The following is an 18932-nucleotide window of genomic DNA, read 5'->3' as shown; positions in this document are numbered from 1 at the left end:
TCCCTTTAAACTTTTTCCTGACATATATTTCTTAACTTGTGTCCATTGCCTCACAAATTAACTTAATATGAAATAGAGAGAATATCAACTTGCAGAATATAAGGAGAAAATAATCATGCCAATTATTATTTCATCAAAGCAAAAATAACAAAAAATATTATTTAAATTATTTTTCTATTTATTTTATTTAAAACTGAATGATCTTTTTTGTTTGACAACACTTTTTTCAGCTTCCCACATTATATATTAATGTTCAAAAGATTAAAGAATATTTTTGTACTTTTGATATAACTTTAATTTAGGGTAATAATATTGAAAAGTCATCTTTTTTTTAACTTCATGTCAAGTAAAACTATGTCATTCTTTTAATGGAAGGAGTTTATATATATATATATATATATATATATATATATATATATATATATATATATATATATATATATATATATATATATATATTGATTTGGTTTATTGATTTTGGTGTAGTTTATTCATTTTCATTAGAACACCGCTAATGATGGTACATTAGTTGTTCTTTGCATGTCTTTAAGGGGTCGTTTGCTAGAGTGGATTACTAATGCTTACAAGCATTAATATGATTTTATTAGTAATGCTTGCATTAACTATACATAAAAAAAATTTATATCTACTTGGTTTGGTATATTAAGACAAAACATGCATTAAATTAAAATATTTATTTAGAAAGATACATTTTATAATTATGATGTACAAGATATAAAAAAGATTTTGAGGGGCAATGAGGTCTTTAACAACGCTAATGCGTGCATTAAAACATATTGCATTACTAATACCTAGACATTCATATTATTAGTAACAAACACCTTATATGCAATAGAGTGTATAACTAATGCAAACATCAGATACACATAACATGAAAAAAAATATTATTGATATGAAAAGCTAATGCATATATTATTTTTGTGACTACACTCTAAAAACGATTCCTAATAGAATATACCTTGTACTTCCTTTGACAATAGGTTCATGTACCCAAAAGAAGAAAAATAATGAGAAAAACTTAGAGCGTAACAAAGACTACTAGTTTTAAAAAAGGTATGCCCTTTAATTTGATTTCTCAAATATATTTCAAACATAATTTTTCTTTTTTTGGTTTTCTCACCCAGTTTTCGAAGTCCTCATTGGAACCTCGATTAAATATAGATCGCGCAATACAAGGCATAGTTGGAGGATGACACTTTCAATATAATTTTCTTCATAACTAGGACTTGAATCCAAGACCTCTAATTCAAACATAGTTTTTCACTTTTTTCATAATAAGGGAAAAAATAGTTATTTTCTATATCTTGCCATTGACATCAATTAATTATTATTTAAACCATTTTCTCAAGAAATAATATTAAACTTCCTCTTATCTATATTATAAATGGATTTTTTGGTTTATTTTTTATTTTTCAAAATAATTCAATTTTTAAAGTTTCAAGACAAATGTTTGAATATTTTCCCATACTTTCTCTTTTCATTAATGAAATTTTACATTTTCTACCATATTAATTATACTATTTGCAGAATTATACTTATGACTTCATAAATGGACAAAATAGTCCAATATTAATTGATCACCTTTGAGTTTTCACCATATTTAAGAAAGTATAAATAAAAGATAGTTTTACTAATTCACCCTCTAAAAAGCGTTTTGAGAATTTTATAAACGAATGTGAACACTGTCAAAAAGAAACAATTGCAACGATAATATAGAAGCAATTCAATTAACATCTTCTTGATATAGTAGTGTTGACAACTAGCATATATGAAGCAACTATTTTTAGTTTAATGATTAACCAATTTGGGACGAGGGCGCGTTTCCCTTTACGAAAGTGAATTTGACTAATTTACAAACCTAAATCAGATTACATTAATTCGATATATTTTAAAAAAATTAGCTATTCAAAAACTATATAAAAAGTACCTTTTTTGCATATCAATATGATGAAAAATTCATCCAAAAATATAAGTCAAATTTCTTATTGTAAGACTAAAAAAAAGGAAATTATAACAATTAAAAGTGGATGAAATGGATATTTCTTAATATTTTTTTCCTTATTAGTATGTACGAGTGGTTAGCTCACTAATACACTAAATATGAAATAGAGAGAGTATTCATAGGAATTATATTTTAATGAAATAGAGGGAGTATTCATTTAAAGGATTAATATGATAATACAATCATGTCAATTATTATATTTTAATATGATTAATATATAAAAGATAATTAAAAATAAAGAAAAAGAGATGAACTATATACATAGATGTGTGAACATTACATATAGAATCCAATAATATCCTAGGATGAAAGAGAGTGTCTAGAAAAAGACAAGTTATATATCACACCAAAAGTGGTTGTCTTATTGACAAATAAATGATGTTTTTTTGTTGACACATTCCTTCTGAAATTACCGGCACACATCTCATTCCCCACGCATTCCATCCCTTCTATTGCCAGCTTGCTATTTTGTATTTCTATAAATAACTTCTTCTCCTGTTTTCATCTTGTGAATTAATGGATCCTTGTCCTTTCCTTCGAATCACTATCGCAAACTTAGTGGTACTGCTTCTGGATAATCGGAATCTTCCTTCGACTGTGTTGCTTGATTGTAACATTAAGCTTAAAGGTTTTCCAACACAAGTTTCAACCATCAACGCGTTTCCTAAACAAGACCTTGTTTTAAAGAACAAAATACATGCCTCTTTCAATATGAACAAAACCGGCATTGAAAAATTAACTGCTAGAGGAAAAACATGTTGTTTGAAGATTGAAATTTGTGCGACGAAGAGTATGGGCATTGGTTTTGGATATTATATTGGTGGGAGAATTTTGGGGAGTGTGTTTGCTGAAGTTGATTTGAAGGGTTTTGAAAGTAAAGGTAGTAGAGAAGTTGTGATTAAGAATGGATGGGTGTTGGTTGGTCTAGCAAAAGAGCATCTGAATGTGAAAGTTCAACTTGAACCAAGATTTATTTTTCAATTTGATGGCGAACCGGAGTGTAGTCCACTGGTTTTCCAAGTTAATGGTAATTTGAAACAACCTGTTTTCACTTGCAACTTCAGTTTGAAGAACCCTGATGATTGGAATTCGATATCACGGTTTGTTCAAATCAATGTCAACTTAACTAAATTTAACTTTAACTCCATGTAAATCTCAATTATTATCATTTTTTTTGTAGATCTTCGATATCAGAAAGAAGCACATCAATAGGCTGCTTTAACTGTTGGACAGCTGGTAATGATATACGGAGAAAACAGCGAAAGGGATGGTTAGTGACAATCCATGACCTCTTTGGCTCACCAATTGTTGCAGCATCAATGGTGACCCCATTTGTCCCATCACAAGGTTCAAATAGGGTGAGCGGATCAAACCCTGGAGCTTGGCTCATCCTCCGTCCAGATTAAGGTATCTGGAAGCCATGGGGACGCCTACAAGCATGGCTAGAGAATAGTGGTGAACTTGGTTATATCTTTGAAATCATCCTTGATGGTGCCAATAATACTATAAAATTTGTCAATTCAACCATCAGACCAAGAATGGTGGGAAATTTAGTATAGATATCACAAATGTTTCTATCCCAACAATGGCTAGTGCAAACAGCAGCTTTGATTTCTCCTCAGTCTCTGGGTCTTGGTCGGATTTCTGATCATATGGATCTTTGGGACAGATTTTGTACCGTGGATTTGTGATGTCATCCATGGTTAAGGATGATGGAAAATGTAGTAAGCCGAAGGTGATTGTAAGGGCGCAGCACGTGAGCTGCTCGGAGGGTGCTGCAGTTTTTGTTGCATTAGGAGCTGCTATATATCTTAGTATGGATGCTTGTCAGCCTTTCTCTTAGACTCTTCGAAAAGAGTTGAGGAATTCGGATCAAGTATGAACGACAAACAGGTTTGATAACTTCATTCTGGGAAGTGGATGTGAGTTATGGGCTTTCATTGATGCTTTTAGCTTCTTTATCCTTTTTCCATACTTTCCTTTCTATATTGATTTTAAAATTATTGGAAGTATTTAATCTATTTATTTTTGATTTCATGTAGCATTAATGAATTTTGATGTAGTGATGAAGTTTTTGTTAAGAAATGAAATTTGGGATCGATAATTTAATGTTTGTTCATTTTCATTCCTTCTTCTTTGTAAGAATGAAAAGTTGTTTAGTCTCTATATTATCATCACATTACATGAAGATAGGGGTCAACAATGTTCGAAATTCGAATGATCCGAAGAAGTGTTTGATTAGGAGTATGAGCAGTATAGCTAGAATAGAACTCTTATTTTACATGTATAAACTATACTAGGTTGCTAAGTCTCTTCTATAAATACTAGTGTATGTAATCTCAATCAATACCAAGAGTACAATCAATTCTCTCTCTAAACAGTGTGTGAACTTTTCTTGCTACTATATCACTACCAAAAATTGGGTCTATGGAAACAAACTTAGTAGTAACCATTTCAAAAATCGTTCCTATAACCTTTCTAGTGCAATGATTATGACCGTTGCCCAAAGATTTGTTAGCTATTGACAGGACTTAGTCATATGACCATTGTAATACAATATGATCGTTGCAATAGTGTTAGCTATCGCAACATATTTCAAAAAGTTATCTATATATGGTAATGAGTATCTGAAAATTAACATGCATTGTCATGATTTATTAAGCATCCACATTTTCCCTCAATATTTTTCAATACCCACCAATATCATTAATTATCTTTTATATTTCTTCATTTCTATATAAGCATTTTTGAAAAAGCGTATAATGAAACAATATAAATTAGTGATATTATTTTAGCAACTTCACTCACAAATCAGAAAATACTCTCTCTTCCCTCTAATGTCTCTTAGAACTTTTTTATTCATAGACCTTAGGCGCCACCACAAATCCGAAATGATTTCAGATTTAGACTATTCTAGTCTCCTATTTGACTATTAGGAGCTAAAATCTTCAAAAGCCCTCTAATATGTTTGAGGGTTTGTGTGATTTTTCTTGGCGTTTGGTGATTTAAGATGGTGTTCTGTTATTCTAGGTAAATCTGTGAGATACATTGGTGGTTCTGTTTCTAGCTGGCTATGGATCTAGATTTATTCAAGAAGTTTGATAATTTAAGATATTTTTCTTTAATATGTTTTTCTTCTCAAAAGTGTTTTTCCTAAGGGGTTTTAATTTCTTTTTTAATTATCACCATATGGGGGTGAGACCTTTATATTGATAAATTAAATCACAAAGACAAGGAGAGGTTAAGCTAAACTCATTGTTTCAGTATCTTCTTAGCAAAACTAAGATTCTGACAAAAACTATACAAGTTTTATACAAATTTACAAGATTAGTTCTATACAAAATAATTCTTCGTTTGCTTATGCCTTGGGGACTCAATTTGTATGAGATAAAGTTTGTAACGTCCGATAGCTATCGATGGTAGGTGAGACTGTGTAGAAATAAACAGCTCCTCCTTTGTAATACTCCATTTTGCCAATATATCTGCAACTTGGTTGCCTTCCCTGTAACAATTAGTGTCTAACCTCACAAGTAATAGTACTTTAAATATTTTGAATACGAGTTATGATATTTTTCATTTGCCAAGGGATATTGTAATTACCTTTGATCATATCTACAAGAATCTTCGAATCATAGTCCAAGAATACATTGTTATACCCATCTTAATTTGAGAAAATTATTCCAGGCCATTTAGAGCAGCCATGGATTTGGCCATATTGCTAGTATCCCTACCAATACTTTGAGTAAATGCAATGATAATTTTTCCACAGTGATCTCTACAAATCCCTCCAGTTCCAGCTCTACCAATGGCATCCCTACTTCCATCAGTATTAATCTTCACCACATTTTCGGGGGGCATAATCCATTTAACCACAGTACAATCAATTTTTGGAATAAGGCTAATAATCTGTTGATAGATAACTTCCCACCTAGAGCTGCATTTTGTATTAGTCTTTTGCTGGAAACTACCCATTTTAGATGATATAAAATATGATATTGGATCCTCTTTATATAACAATTTGTTTCCTCCATAAACTACGGAACATCTTGCTTTCCATTTCTCCAAACAAATTACGAGAGGAGTAATTTGTAAAATTGTCTGATGGAGTTAGTTTTTTGGCTTGATATCCCACCATTTTGAGTATATACTTGATAGGTACATCCTCCCAAGAAATTACAACCGGATTTCCAAATTTTATTATCTATATTCTGTAATCCCCCCCCCCCAAGTGAAAGTGTGGTGCATAGTATCACTTTGGTAAATAGAACAACAAACAACTAGCATCACAGTCTATCACAAATCTAGCCGCAATAGTATCATTAAAAGGTAACTACCTTTCAAAAATCTCCACATTAAGAAAGACATTTTAAAAGGTTGAAGCTTATGCGAAATCTTCTTTAAGAAATAAGAAATCTCACTTTTCTGTCTAATATACTTCCGGGCAGAAGTAGAGAAAATATCATTACTGTTTGGCGTCCAAATAGGAGTAACAGTTAAATTTTGATTACCAATTGTTAGTGAAATAATTCATTTTTGTTGTTATATGTGCTAATCTGTGAGCGGTTTTTATTTTTTTTATTTTAGGGTTAGTGAAAATGTTGGATTTTGCTTGAAGGTCGTGCTATATGTTGTAATTATTTAATTGCATTTTTTGCATGTATGTAAAGTTGTTGTTGCTAGTTATATTATAATTGTGGTGTTTTTGTACTTTATGTGCTATAGTATCTACTATTCGTGGTCTTAGTTTATTGTTGTTAGAATTACTTTTACTAGATTGTTCGACGTAACATAAATGTTGGATTTCTTATTGCATTAGGTTTTAATAAATATGGTAGTGTGTTTTAACTCTATTTTCCTTTATAGTTTGATAATAGATTATTGTGAATCAGATGTCTCTTGCAATTGATGTTGAATTCCTAAGGCATGATTTTACCCGACAAGAATTAGTGAAACATGATTTAAGCTTGTAACGACGTCACATTTATTAGATATATGTGAAGCTAGATAGAGTTGTCTCTACTTTTTTATAAGTAATATCACTTTTCTTAAAAAAATTATCAGGGTGGAATCTATTTTCTTGATGTATCCAAACAGTGGTTAAGTTGTTGGTTTACGTAGTGTAAGATCGCTTCAGTTTTTCTATATATATTTTCACTAAGATGTCTGATTACTTATTGTATCATATCTTTAAGTATGTGAATAATTTTTGCTAAGATGTTGATTTACATAGAGTGTCATCTGTTTCATTTTTGTTATTGCGTTTTTAGGATGTTGTTTGTTTACTTGGTGTGTTGTACTTTTTTCTACTTAGTTTGTCAACCTAAGTATGAAATCTTTAAATGAAAGTGACCTATTTTGTCTCTTGATTATTTCAATATTTTTTATCACCCATCAATATCATTTATTATCTTTTAAAAATCTCTATTTGTAGATACGATCATTTTAGAAAGAACATATATGGAAACAATATACATTTGTAATATTATTTTAGCAACTTCACTTACAAATAAGAAAACTCTCTCTTTTCTCTAACATCTCTATGAACTTTTCTCTTCTTAGACTCTAGGCGTTACTATAAATCAAAGGTAATTTTCTCAACTTTGGCACTAATTTAAGCTCTTTTGGATTATTAAGAGCTAAATTTTCAAAGCTCTCACTGATCCCTTTGAGGATTTGTTTCATTTTAGCTATATCTGTGAGATTTATTAGTGTTTAAGTTTGTGACTGGTGCTGGACCTAGACAACACAGGGAGCCGCGAGGAGAGGAACTTTTCAGACCTTTTGTTGGATTGTTGGTTCGCAGCCATCAATCTGTTGTTCATTGATAGACACTCTCTCTTTATCATCTTGTGCCATATGCAATATATGTTTTCCTTCTCACGAACCACAGGAGCGCCTAGCTCCCAGAAGAGCAAAACTCATTTCCCTTCCAAGGTAAAGTGGAGCATGAAAAATGGCTGGCCCGTCAAAAGTCCGCTTCGTGAACGAAGTTCAGTACAAATAAGGATTCATAGAACGAAGCGAGTGTATAACTGTGATTTCACTCCACTTATTTGTTCGTAACGTGGGAGATTGAATGAAGTTCTTCATGAAGTTTTAAATAAAGGAATAAAAGAAACTTCTGTATGGCATCCTCTCCTTACAGTAAAGTGTCTTTTAGGTTCCTCTTTTTGAGACATTATGGTTTAGGGGTCGACCCTGTTAACAAAGAAGGAATCCATATAAACTTAGGATCCGAATCCATGATAAAATACTACCCTCGTGATTAGACCATGTCCGTGGGATTTGATAAAAGATAGGAGCATTCATTTTTCGTTTCCTCCTTTCCCTTTGTAGTTGCCTTTTGATATTCTTTGTAATGGACTTATTTTTGGCCTTTTTAGCACTCCACGCAACTTTTATCTTATTTGTATCATCAAATGAAAGTAAAAATTCATTGTCCTTCTTGTTTTGACTATTTCTCTAACTTCTTCTCACCTAAACAGTTGTTTCGGCCTACAAAAGCTCGGCCAAGCGGGGAATGTCATAAACTCAAACAAGACTAGAGTCAGCCGAACTAGAAGAGAACCCAAAAAGAGATAGGTCAACTGATTAATATGTATACTTGTCAAGCGACACAAGTTCAGGTACATAAGGAATCACATCATCACCTTCTTCTTGCTTTTGGCTTTATTAGCGTAAGGTGAGGCCTCTCTTTGATCATTTCTTTCTTTCGGTGCTTGCCCTTTCTTAGTTGAAGATGATTGTATGCATTATTTGATTAATTCGACTTAAAAGTAATAGAAACTAGGGTCACATAGACTATTCATAGGAGTTATGCTAATTAATTATTTCTTCATTAAGATTCGTCATTTTAAAAAAATATTTAATATATTTTCTGCTTTTTAAGTTTTTTTGTGTGACGTTAGTGAATTAGGCTATTCCTATTTTTGCATGTCCTAATAGTTTGGAAGTGTGAGCGTTTTTTTGTTTGTTTATTTTAGGGTTAGTGAAATTATTAGATTTTGCTGGTAGTTAGCTAGTGGTATGTGTAATAATTATTTAATTACGTATGTGTATTAATGTTACTTAGTTGTTGTTAGTTATAGTGTAATTGTGATAATTTTGTATTATATGTGATATAGTGGGTAGTTTTTGTGGTCTTAATTGATTGTTGTAAGAAACCTCTTTTAGTAGATTGTTCAATGTAACATTGATGTTGGATTTTCTATTTAGGTTCTACAATATTTATAGTGTTTTTAATCTATTTCCTTTTATTTTTTGATTATAGATTAGTGTGGAGCCTCGCTTTCCTGTTAAGGGTCCAGCCCATTTGTTATATTTTTTTTAAGTGAAAGCCCAGTCACTTATTGATGTGTGGCCCATATGTTTTGGGCTTTGTTGACTTCTTCTAGAAGTTTTTGGGAGCTGCTGTTTTCTTCTGGGGGTTTTTTGACGTGAAAAAAAGAGGAAATTGAGAGGGTGTGTGACAGAGAGAGAAGCAGATTTTTGAGAGAGGGTTTGAGTGCAGATTTTCTGGATAGCCTTCACAAAATTTCAGTTTTCCGGAGGTCCGACCGTTGGATTGTTCTGAAATTTTCACAGTTGGTTCACAACATATAGCACTACATCTTGATGGTTCAGATCGTCAATCAGAGCTCTTGATCGTCTGTTATTGCAGCTGGTGTAACCTGCATTTTTTGGGTGATATTTCCCAATTTCTCTTCTCTTTTGTGTTGGCTCTTATGTATGTTGTTGTTGGTGGCTGTGACATCCTTGTAGACTGATTTGGGTGTCTTTACCCTCAATTTGCATAATAAGAGAAGAAGAAGGGTGGACTCCTACAAGTCCCGTGGTTTTTATCGTTCACACCGAAGGGGTTTTCCACGTATAAATCTCGTGTGTCACTTGCATATTTATTATTCATATTTGCTTGTGATTTTTTTTGATATGTTGATGATTTGAGCTTGGTTAATTTAGTGGTGAATTTCTTTTGGTAAATTGGGTGAAGTATAATTGGTTGATTGTCTTGAAGTCGATCCTTGTAGGTGTTGTAGTACTTCTCCCCCTGCCAGTGTGTTGGCGTCGATGAAGGTTTAAAGCCTCTTTTCTTCAACACCGAAAAGCTAGTAATTTTATGTGTCTTCATGAGCGAGTGAAGTGCTCCACGGATGTGGAGCACGAACGCATAAAACTTTTTTCTTTTCCTTTCGCTCCCTCGCTTACAGTTACCTTGAATTAGATTTGTCTTGCAGTTGATGTTGATATTTCTAGACATCATTTAATAAAACAGGAATTTGTGAGGCATGATTCAAGTTTGTGAAATCTATTGGCGTTTATGTTTGTGACTGGAGCTAGACCTAGATTTCTTCAACAAGTTCATCATTTAAGATATTTTTATGTAATATCTTTCCTCCTCATTAAGTTTTTTCCTACGAGGTTAGTGAAATAGTTTGTTTCTATTGTTGCAAGTGCTAATAGGTATAAATTGTGAGCTATTTGAGGTTTGTTTAGTTAAGGGTTTAGTGACGTCGTTGGATTTTGCTGGCAGTTGGTGTTGTTTTTTGTAGTTTTTTCTTGCATCATTGAATTTACATAAATTTGTTGTTACTTAGTTACAATATTATTGTGGAATTCTATGATCTATGTGTTGTAGTAGCTATTGTTTGTGGTCCTAATTTGTTATTGTTGGAATTATTTTTGGTAGGTTATTCAATCAAACGTCGATGTTTGATTTCCTATTGTTGGTAGTTGGTGCTTTTTGATCCAACATTTTCATCGTTAGTTTAGTCAATTATTTAAAAGGGATTGTTTGGTCAAGAATTCTCATTTTAACATTGAACTGATCTTTCTTTTTTTTGTAAAGTTAAATTAAATTGAAATGATTTGTTTGCTGAACTTAAAAATTATATCTACAAGTACACCTTAACCAAGCAATAATGATGAAGCTAGTAATATTCATGATATTTATGGACTACTTCATGATATATTTTAATATCGAAGATAATGTAGGGGATGAATAAGGGGTGAGAGACGGATTGTCTAAAGATGCAGAAAAAGTTATTTAGATTAGTTGAAGAAGGGCGTGAGAGCTTCAACAAGTTGAGTTTTGTGATTCAGTTATACTTATAAAAATGCAAGAGTTGAGTAATGTGACCTTTTCAAATATGCTAGAATGGGTGAAACAACTAAGAAGAATTTTCATTTTTTTAACAACCGAATCTTATTGTAAGGCTAGGAAAATGATAAAAGATTTGAGTCTCCATATCCTAATGATCACGTGCTCTTTTTAAAAGACAAGGTAGATTCCGATAATTGCTCTGTTTGTGGGTCTTCTAGATAGTCAAATGTTGTTGATGAATTCCCTACTTGAAAATCTTAAATACCAGTCAAGGATTTGAGATATTGTCCTTTGAAACCTAGACTTTCAAAAACTGTTCATGTGTTCTAGAAAGCTGCTGGAATAAGATGGCATGTCATCACTGAATGACCTAATGACAAAAAATTAAGAAACCCTATTTTTGGAGAATGTAGAAATAATTTCGATTCTTTGCATCCATCCTTTTCGAATGATCCTCTAAATTCCAGATTGGGTCTTTCAAGTGATTGATTTAATCCATTTTGGAACATGAGCATTTCACATAGCACGTGGCCTGTTATACTGACGAGTTAAAGTCTATCAGCGTGTATTTGCATAAGGCCAGAGTACATAATGTTGTCAATGATCATTTCTCGTCCATTTTCCGAGAAATTATATTGATGTGTACCTATGAAAATTAACTGATGAGTTGAATATCTATAGATAATTAGGGCACAAACATAATTATGCCCATACAAATTAAATATATCAAATTTGTGCAGCCTTGTTATCGACAGATAGCGATTTTCTAGTTCTACCAATGCTGTCCGTATGAAGCGCTAAGAGGAAAATGACATTCCGATTTTTAACTCTAGCACATCCTCTCAATATTTGAAGCATATTTGAAAGATGTTTTACTTAAGGCAACGAGCATTTTGGCCTCCTGATCATCCGTATCGAAGACAAGAAATCCTTTAATGATATAGTGGATTATAGACTTGGTGCGGAGGATCATAAACTTGAACCAACTCCTTTTTCAGGTAGAGAAGTTATTGAAAAGCTACAACATTTAAACAATATTTTTTAAAAGGTCCAAAAGAAAAGGCGCAGGACTACTAAGGGTCCATGGAAGAAAGGATCCATCATTTAGTTACCATATTGGGTTACTAATGATATGAGGCACAATCTAGATATCATGTATCCTGAGAAAATCTTTTTTGATAGTTTTTTTGCGACTTTACGGGAGGTATTAGGAAAGTTAAAGTATCACAATAATTTTCAACAACACTTGTAATGAATGGGGATAAGATAGTAGTTGCATCTTGTAAAATATAATACAAATGGAGAAGTATACTTAGTTCAATCCTATTTTTTCCATGAATCTATAAGAAAAGAAAGTGCTCTGCACAGTGTTTAAAAATACCAAATTAGTAAAATGGTGTACCTTGAACATATCAAACTGTACGTGGAACAAACGAAGATATCAGGCCATTTTATAGAGATACATTCACAAAGGAGCGAGGACTAGATTAAACGTATACCAAATGAAGGATAATGAGGATTTGGAAGAAGAATGAGATGACATAACAACATTATTTTCAAAGTGTAACACCTCAGAAAATTGAAAGTCGAGTTAGAAACAAAATGTGCAGAAATTCTGCTGATGTTGTGATCTATGAATCTAATGTACAGACATTGGAAGGTTCTAAAGGTCGTAAAAATTGAGTTGAGTTTTGAAATTTTATGTTTATGAAGATTGGACATAAAAGTTGACAAGATGAACCATATGAGGCTAGACGAACCATAGATGACATTCATAGGAATGATTTAGAGATTTGATTTAGGATCTCATGCCTACAGAACGATTTGATAGGTCAGTGTTTGTTCTACCGCTAGTAGAATTGGTTCAATAGAAAGGTTCCAAACTTTGTAGAATTTTGCACTAAATGATGTGAACTATGGAAGGGGTATACATACCATAGGAATTTCGATGGACTGTAGGATGGTCTCGTGCGAAGTAAGGTGGATTTAAGTTTCTGGAATTTGTTCTACTCTTGACTAGTACGGGCCGTATAAAGTTCTACGGACCATAGGTCCAACCTGAAAGATTGTGTATGATAGTTATTTTTCAAGGGTATTTGGGTCCTTTCCTATGCAATTAATACACATACGACGCCTTTTTACTCTAATTCTATGTCTTCTAACTGCCCTCCTACTCCTAAAATTACCCTAACTCCCTCATTCAACCAAATTCTCAAATCACATCCAAGTTCATCCCCTCAATATCCTCTAAAGATCCAAGAAGAAAATACAGGGCTCAAGCTCAGGTCTCCTTATTTCTCCATTGATTTTTGTCTTTGATCTTCAAGGTGTGTAGCGTCTTATAAATGGTTACATTCACATTTTGAACCCCAAACATTTCTCAATTCTCCAAGTTATATTTGATCAATTTGATTAGGTTCTTATTCAATTAGTAAGAATTTCCCGCTCAAAGCGTGGAAATTTAATATCACGAAATTTATATAATAATACCTAAAGTATATCATTCATTAAAACTAAAATAATATATTATCTTACATACAAGATTGGTTGTAACAAACATTAATAATGTAAAGGAAAATCCAAATTATTGCATCTTATCATTTATCCTTAATAACGTAGAAAAAAATAATGATTGTAAAAGTACATACCAGGATTTGTAATATAAGCAATGGTGTCACTGAGCCACTCAACAGGAACAAAGTACACAAATATTTAATTGTGAAGAAGAAGACGTTAAAAAAAATTGTTTTAAAATGAGAGAAAATTCATAGACAACAAAGGTTAGTGTGAAAAAATGTTTATTGTGCCTTATCGGAAATGTAACAACTATTTGAAAAAGTTTCAATCCTTCGGAATGGTCACAACTTTTCATAAAAGCCACAACTTTTCATAATAGTCGCAACTCTTCATTTAAGTCACAACTTTTCATAAATGTTCAAATTTTCATAAAAATCACAACTCTTCATTAAAGTCGGAGCTTTTCATAAAAGTAATAACTACTCATAAATGTCACAACATTTTATGAAAGGGGAAGACTAGTTTTGGAAATAAATAAATAAAAACAAAATTCTAGTTTGTGTGTACGCCACGTAGGCGGGCCTAAGGCTATATGTGTGTGTGTGTGTGTATTTATATATATGTATATATATACACACACACATATACATACTAGGTAAAGAGCTCACGAAATTTGCTTTGAGTAATATATTGAGTTTTGAGTTATTTTTTTGATTTTCCTTGTATTTCTCTTTTTGAACTGATGCGTTAACTTTGTAAGCATCATATGGTAGTAACGGAATGTATATACAATGTTGAAGTGTTATGCATGAGTGATGTATTTTTTGTTGATAGACTTATTTATGATGTATATGTATTTAAACTAATTCATCTATATATTTGTTCAAGTGTTGTACTGCTTGTTTTAAGTCACGTGCTCATTGGGGATTTTGTGTGTATTTGGAATTTCATGTCGTCTGAATTCATAGTTGTTGATGTTGTGTACCTATTATTTGCTTAAGTGCCTCGCCATTTACAGTTAGATAGTAGCACATTGGACTTAGGATGTAAATGAATAATCATATGTAATAAAAAATATGTTTGTAGGCAGATGACGTAGTTAGTGGACATCAATTCCCGCCACAAGCGCAAGTTATGTATTGTAAGAAAGTCATATATTCGATACGTAAAGTACTATTTCTACGCATGATGTTACATATTTGTATTTGATGCCTCGATAAAGATACATAAATAATTATGTAAATATGGTCTCTATTATATTGAGAAGTTTGTGGACTCTTAAATTCAACCTACCTGGCCGATCTCGTTTTGTGTAAGCAGGATGTCGGTGTTCGTGCGCAGCTTCTGTTCTGTTTTTGTTTGTCTACCATCTTCTTCATGCTTCCTTAGTTGTTTTTTCTACTTATCGGAATGTACGCCATTGTGAAATCTTTGTTATAAAATTGTATATTTGAATGAGATAATTCTATAGCACGGGAAAAACATAAATTTATAAAAATACCTCGCCTCTTTCTATCACTCTAGGCCATACATTGTGGAAGATTTCTTTGTAAACAACGTTTTTAAATGATATTTTGTCTTCTGTGCCGCTATCCATATTTATTATAGTTAATATTTCTCTTGTTGTTACACATGATACGACTACATACAACTGTCCATTTGTGAATACCTTTTTTGGTAGATACAGACCTACCCGATTTAGTGGTTGTCCTTTTGATTTAATTGATTTTTATAGTGTAACATGTGGCTAATGGAAGTTAGCGCCTGTTTAACTTGAATGGACAGTGTTATTCGTTAATCGACAAAGTAATTCTTGGAATTGTGACACGTGAACCAAAGTTTCCAACTTTTTTGTTGCATAAGTTGCATGATATGTAAAGCCAATTAAAAAAAAGTATCTATTTCAGTGATTTGTATCTGTATTGTTATGATACATTCCTAGAAAAATAAAAAAAACCATCAAATAAATATGCAGAAGAAGTCGTATCATTTATTGTATTGTTCATAAGTTATGAAGGGTTCTTATGGCACTAACATCTATGTCGTAACTCCAGTCCTAATCCATTAACTCTATAATAGTACATATATTGATGTATGTATGTCACATAAATGATGTGAATAAGTATACATGATAGGGATGTGTTATTATTGACCCCTGAGAAAATAATGTTTTGCTAAATAAATTTGAAGCCATTTACAATAATATTAACAACATCATCCTGTATTTTTTGTCTGGCAATTATCCTTAGGAAAGTGATTTTAACATCGGACTGTATGGGTCAGTATTCACCCATGCTTCCAGTGACCTTAATGTTCTTGATAATGATCACACAACTGTCACATAATTTAACAAAAGCTATTTACTTGGTTCTTCCAGATTATTGTGTGTACCAAAGTACCATGTTACATGTCAGTTTGTAAATGGATACCAGTAAATTTACCACTTAACAATGTGGTGTAAAGTTCAAATTAAAGGGTATTACCTTTTCTTTAAGAAGTATTATGTCAAGACTTATCATCTGGTTGGTTCGCTTGATGTTTTTAAGTTCGAAGATCCTGAAAACTCGTGGCTTAATCAACCAATTATCCCTTATAGTATCGAAATAGGAAAGAAGTGTGTAGGCCATACTGTTCAAACAATTATAGGAGAGAAGAAGAAGATTTGCTTTATTTAGGGAAGGCATAGAGGTGTGAATCACTGTTGTGAAAAGCGCGCTTCAAGGCGAGGCGCTATTACTGCGCTTCTTTCTTTTAAGGCGATGTGATCTGAAAAAGACGCTCGCTTCAGATAAAGAAGCGAGAAGCGATACTATGGAAAAAGTGCAATAAAGCGCGCTTTTATAAAAAAAAGCGACAATTAGTTTTTTTTAAAAGTATTTTTTAAAAAATCTGAAATAGATACAACTTAATTTGCTTTCACCACTTTACGACTTTACTCTTCTTTCACTGCTTCTCTTCTTCACGACTGCGACTGCATCTCTCTTAACCAACATTATTTGATCGGTGAGTTTCTTTTCTCTACGACCTGCTTCTCCTCTTTCTGCTCTCTTTATTGATGGCTAATTGATGGCTGGAGACTGCAAGGCATTATATAGAGATAGAGGAAATTTGAAAGAGGGTTGCAACTGTTGGGAAGGGACGCATTGTTTTGGAACCATGGTTACGAAGACACGTTGTTTGAAACATCTATTAGGATCAAACAACGTATTTAGGAGGAGACATAGTAAACTTCATTTGAAGTATTAAAGAGGGTAGTTGTAGGATGTATTAGTAGGTTGATATTCATCCAGTATTGGGCTTTAATCTATTTAAAGAGGAAATTGTAAGGTGTACATAGAATAGAAACTTTTAGGTTTTATATGTGTGTGAGTACGTCGTATCGGGCTTCAACGGGAATGGGACTTTGCATAAATTAGACTTAACAGTTAGAACAAAGCACTCTATTTGTTTTCATTGGATTTTTTGACTCCACTTTAAATACATACAATTAGTGGAAAAGCTAGTAAAAACACAAAAATACCTAAATTGTCCATGAAATTGTCTTTCATGTTAGATGGGAAAATATTGCACGACCATGATGAACTATGATGGATAAAATCTTGGTTTTAAATACGTATTTTTGAGTCGGAACATGATTTCATTATAATGTTTTTTTTCTTGTAATTTCAAATCTTCAAATTTTGCACAGGAGATACTTTTATCATCATATATGTATAAATATTTTTGTTCAATAAAACTGCAGTCTTGGTATGGTAAAATACACTTCTTCACCAGCTTTTCATTTTATGATTGGAATTCATACAAATTGGCCTTCGGTAGTTCTAATACAATAAACAAATGTTCCTACACAAAAATCAGTACCAAATATTCGTGATCAAGAGCGTCTAGGTTACGAACAGAGTAATGCATAATCTGAAGAATACCATTGTATCACAAAAGCTAAATGGTCACATCAAGTTCATATAAATATTGATTCCCTCTTCATATTAGATTACAGAAGATTTTGTTTTTAGACTATGTTATAGTAAGTTTGGCCGAAGATGTCTTCCACAAATATGAAGTAGCACCAAGCTTACAGTACATCACACGCTTTTAATTTATTTAAGTCTTTATCAATTTATTGATAATACCTCGCAAAAGCAGGTAGAGTCAGAGTATGATTTCATATTACTCTACTCTGTTCAGACTCTTCAAATTCTTGAACTTTGATAATACACATTGTATAAATGTGAAAGAAATAATCTAAAGCTGGAGTCGGCACATATTTTATTGTACATAGAGTTGTTGAAAGTGTTGAAATGTGGTAAAGATGTTTTTTTTGGGAAACACACATGGACTTTGTTAGACTAACGTTAAGTAAAATTTCAATGTAACATCACAAACTTTGGTGGGATTTGAAATAGCATACAAACAAATTTTATCAAAATAAACATTGTAAGTGTAGATAAATAACACCTGAATAAATAATTTCGATAACGGGGGCTGATTAAATAATGAGGGATACAAGTTTATTACATAACAGCCATAGCTGTAATTGTAGTTTTCTAAGGATGAACACTGAAACATGATAGTTTGTGTTCCTCACTATAAGGGTTTAGTGTATCTAGAATGGGTATGACAATTTGGTCGACATGTATTGGTAAAATGATGTTAATGAAGAAATAGGAGATCTACTGAAGGATATATACCATTATAAGGTGGGTCGAAAGATAGTACAAATGTGATATGAGGTGAGGTGTTCAAAATAATCTATCATTTCCACAACACTGTCAATGTTAAGCCACCTAGGGGCTTTTGAGTTGCCCATGGAACCTATTTTAGGCTTACATTTTAGTAGTTTGAGTTATGAAAACTATTTCAATGTCGTAAAGAATATTATATTCCAATTTAAATGCTGTGAAAATGTTATATTCCCATTTGTTAATCTGATCAGTGTATCCTTTTGTGGTGTTAACGATTAAGTGTGTCATGTCGGAGTACTATTCAGCCAAAAATTTATGATTTAATGAAGGAACACAATATTGTTACATGATTAAGATAATCATATTAAACAGCCATGGTACTTCCACAAGTTTAATCAGGGTAACGAAATAAATTAGAATTGTTCTTTTTTGTCTGTATAAGGTTAAATTGTATATATTATAAGTAATGACCTTTGAGTCAGCCTGTTCTGGAAATATGATGTTAATGATGGAAGAGAAGATGTACTAAAGGATATATATCATTATAACTCGAGTTGAAATATAATACACTCACCATTTGAAATTAATTGTTAGTCACAACACTGTAATG

General features: G+C 32.2%; 1 protein-coding gene across 1 annotated transcript; it reads left to right on the top strand.

Annotated features, from left to right (window-relative positions):
- The first annotated feature begins 2501 nt into the window (after positions 1 to 2501).
- On the top strand, positions 2502 to 9894 carry LOC101265079 (uncharacterized). Its single transcript, XM_069290292.1, has 2 exons — positions 2502 to 3123; positions 3204 to 9894. The coding sequence occupies exons 1-2, from the start codon at positions 2540 to 2542 to the stop codon at positions 3427 to 3429; spliced, it is 810 nt and encodes a 269-aa protein (XP_069146393.1). The 5' UTR covers positions 2502 to 2539; the 3' UTR covers positions 3430 to 9894.
- The last annotated feature ends 9038 nt before the right edge of the window (positions 9895 to 18932 follow it).

The sequence above is a fragment of the Solanum lycopersicum genome, chromosome 10 (genome assembly GCF_036512215.1).
Source record: "Solanum lycopersicum chromosome 10, SLM_r2.1".
Taxonomy (NCBI): Eukaryota; Viridiplantae; Streptophyta; class Magnoliopsida; order Solanales; family Solanaceae; genus Solanum; species Solanum lycopersicum.
This window is presented reverse-complemented; position numbering and strand designations above follow the sequence as displayed.

Bases quoted from the DNA above. Each gene is read 5' to 3' on its own strand.
- LOC101265079 (XM_069290292.1), top strand. From the start codon at position 2,540: ATGGATCCTTGTCCTTTCCTTCGAATCACTATCGCAAACTTAGTGGTA. The intron at 3,124-3,203 runs GTTTGTTCAAAT...TTTTTTTTGTAG, and splicing joins GATTGGAATTCGATATCACG to ATCTTCGATATCAGAAAGAA.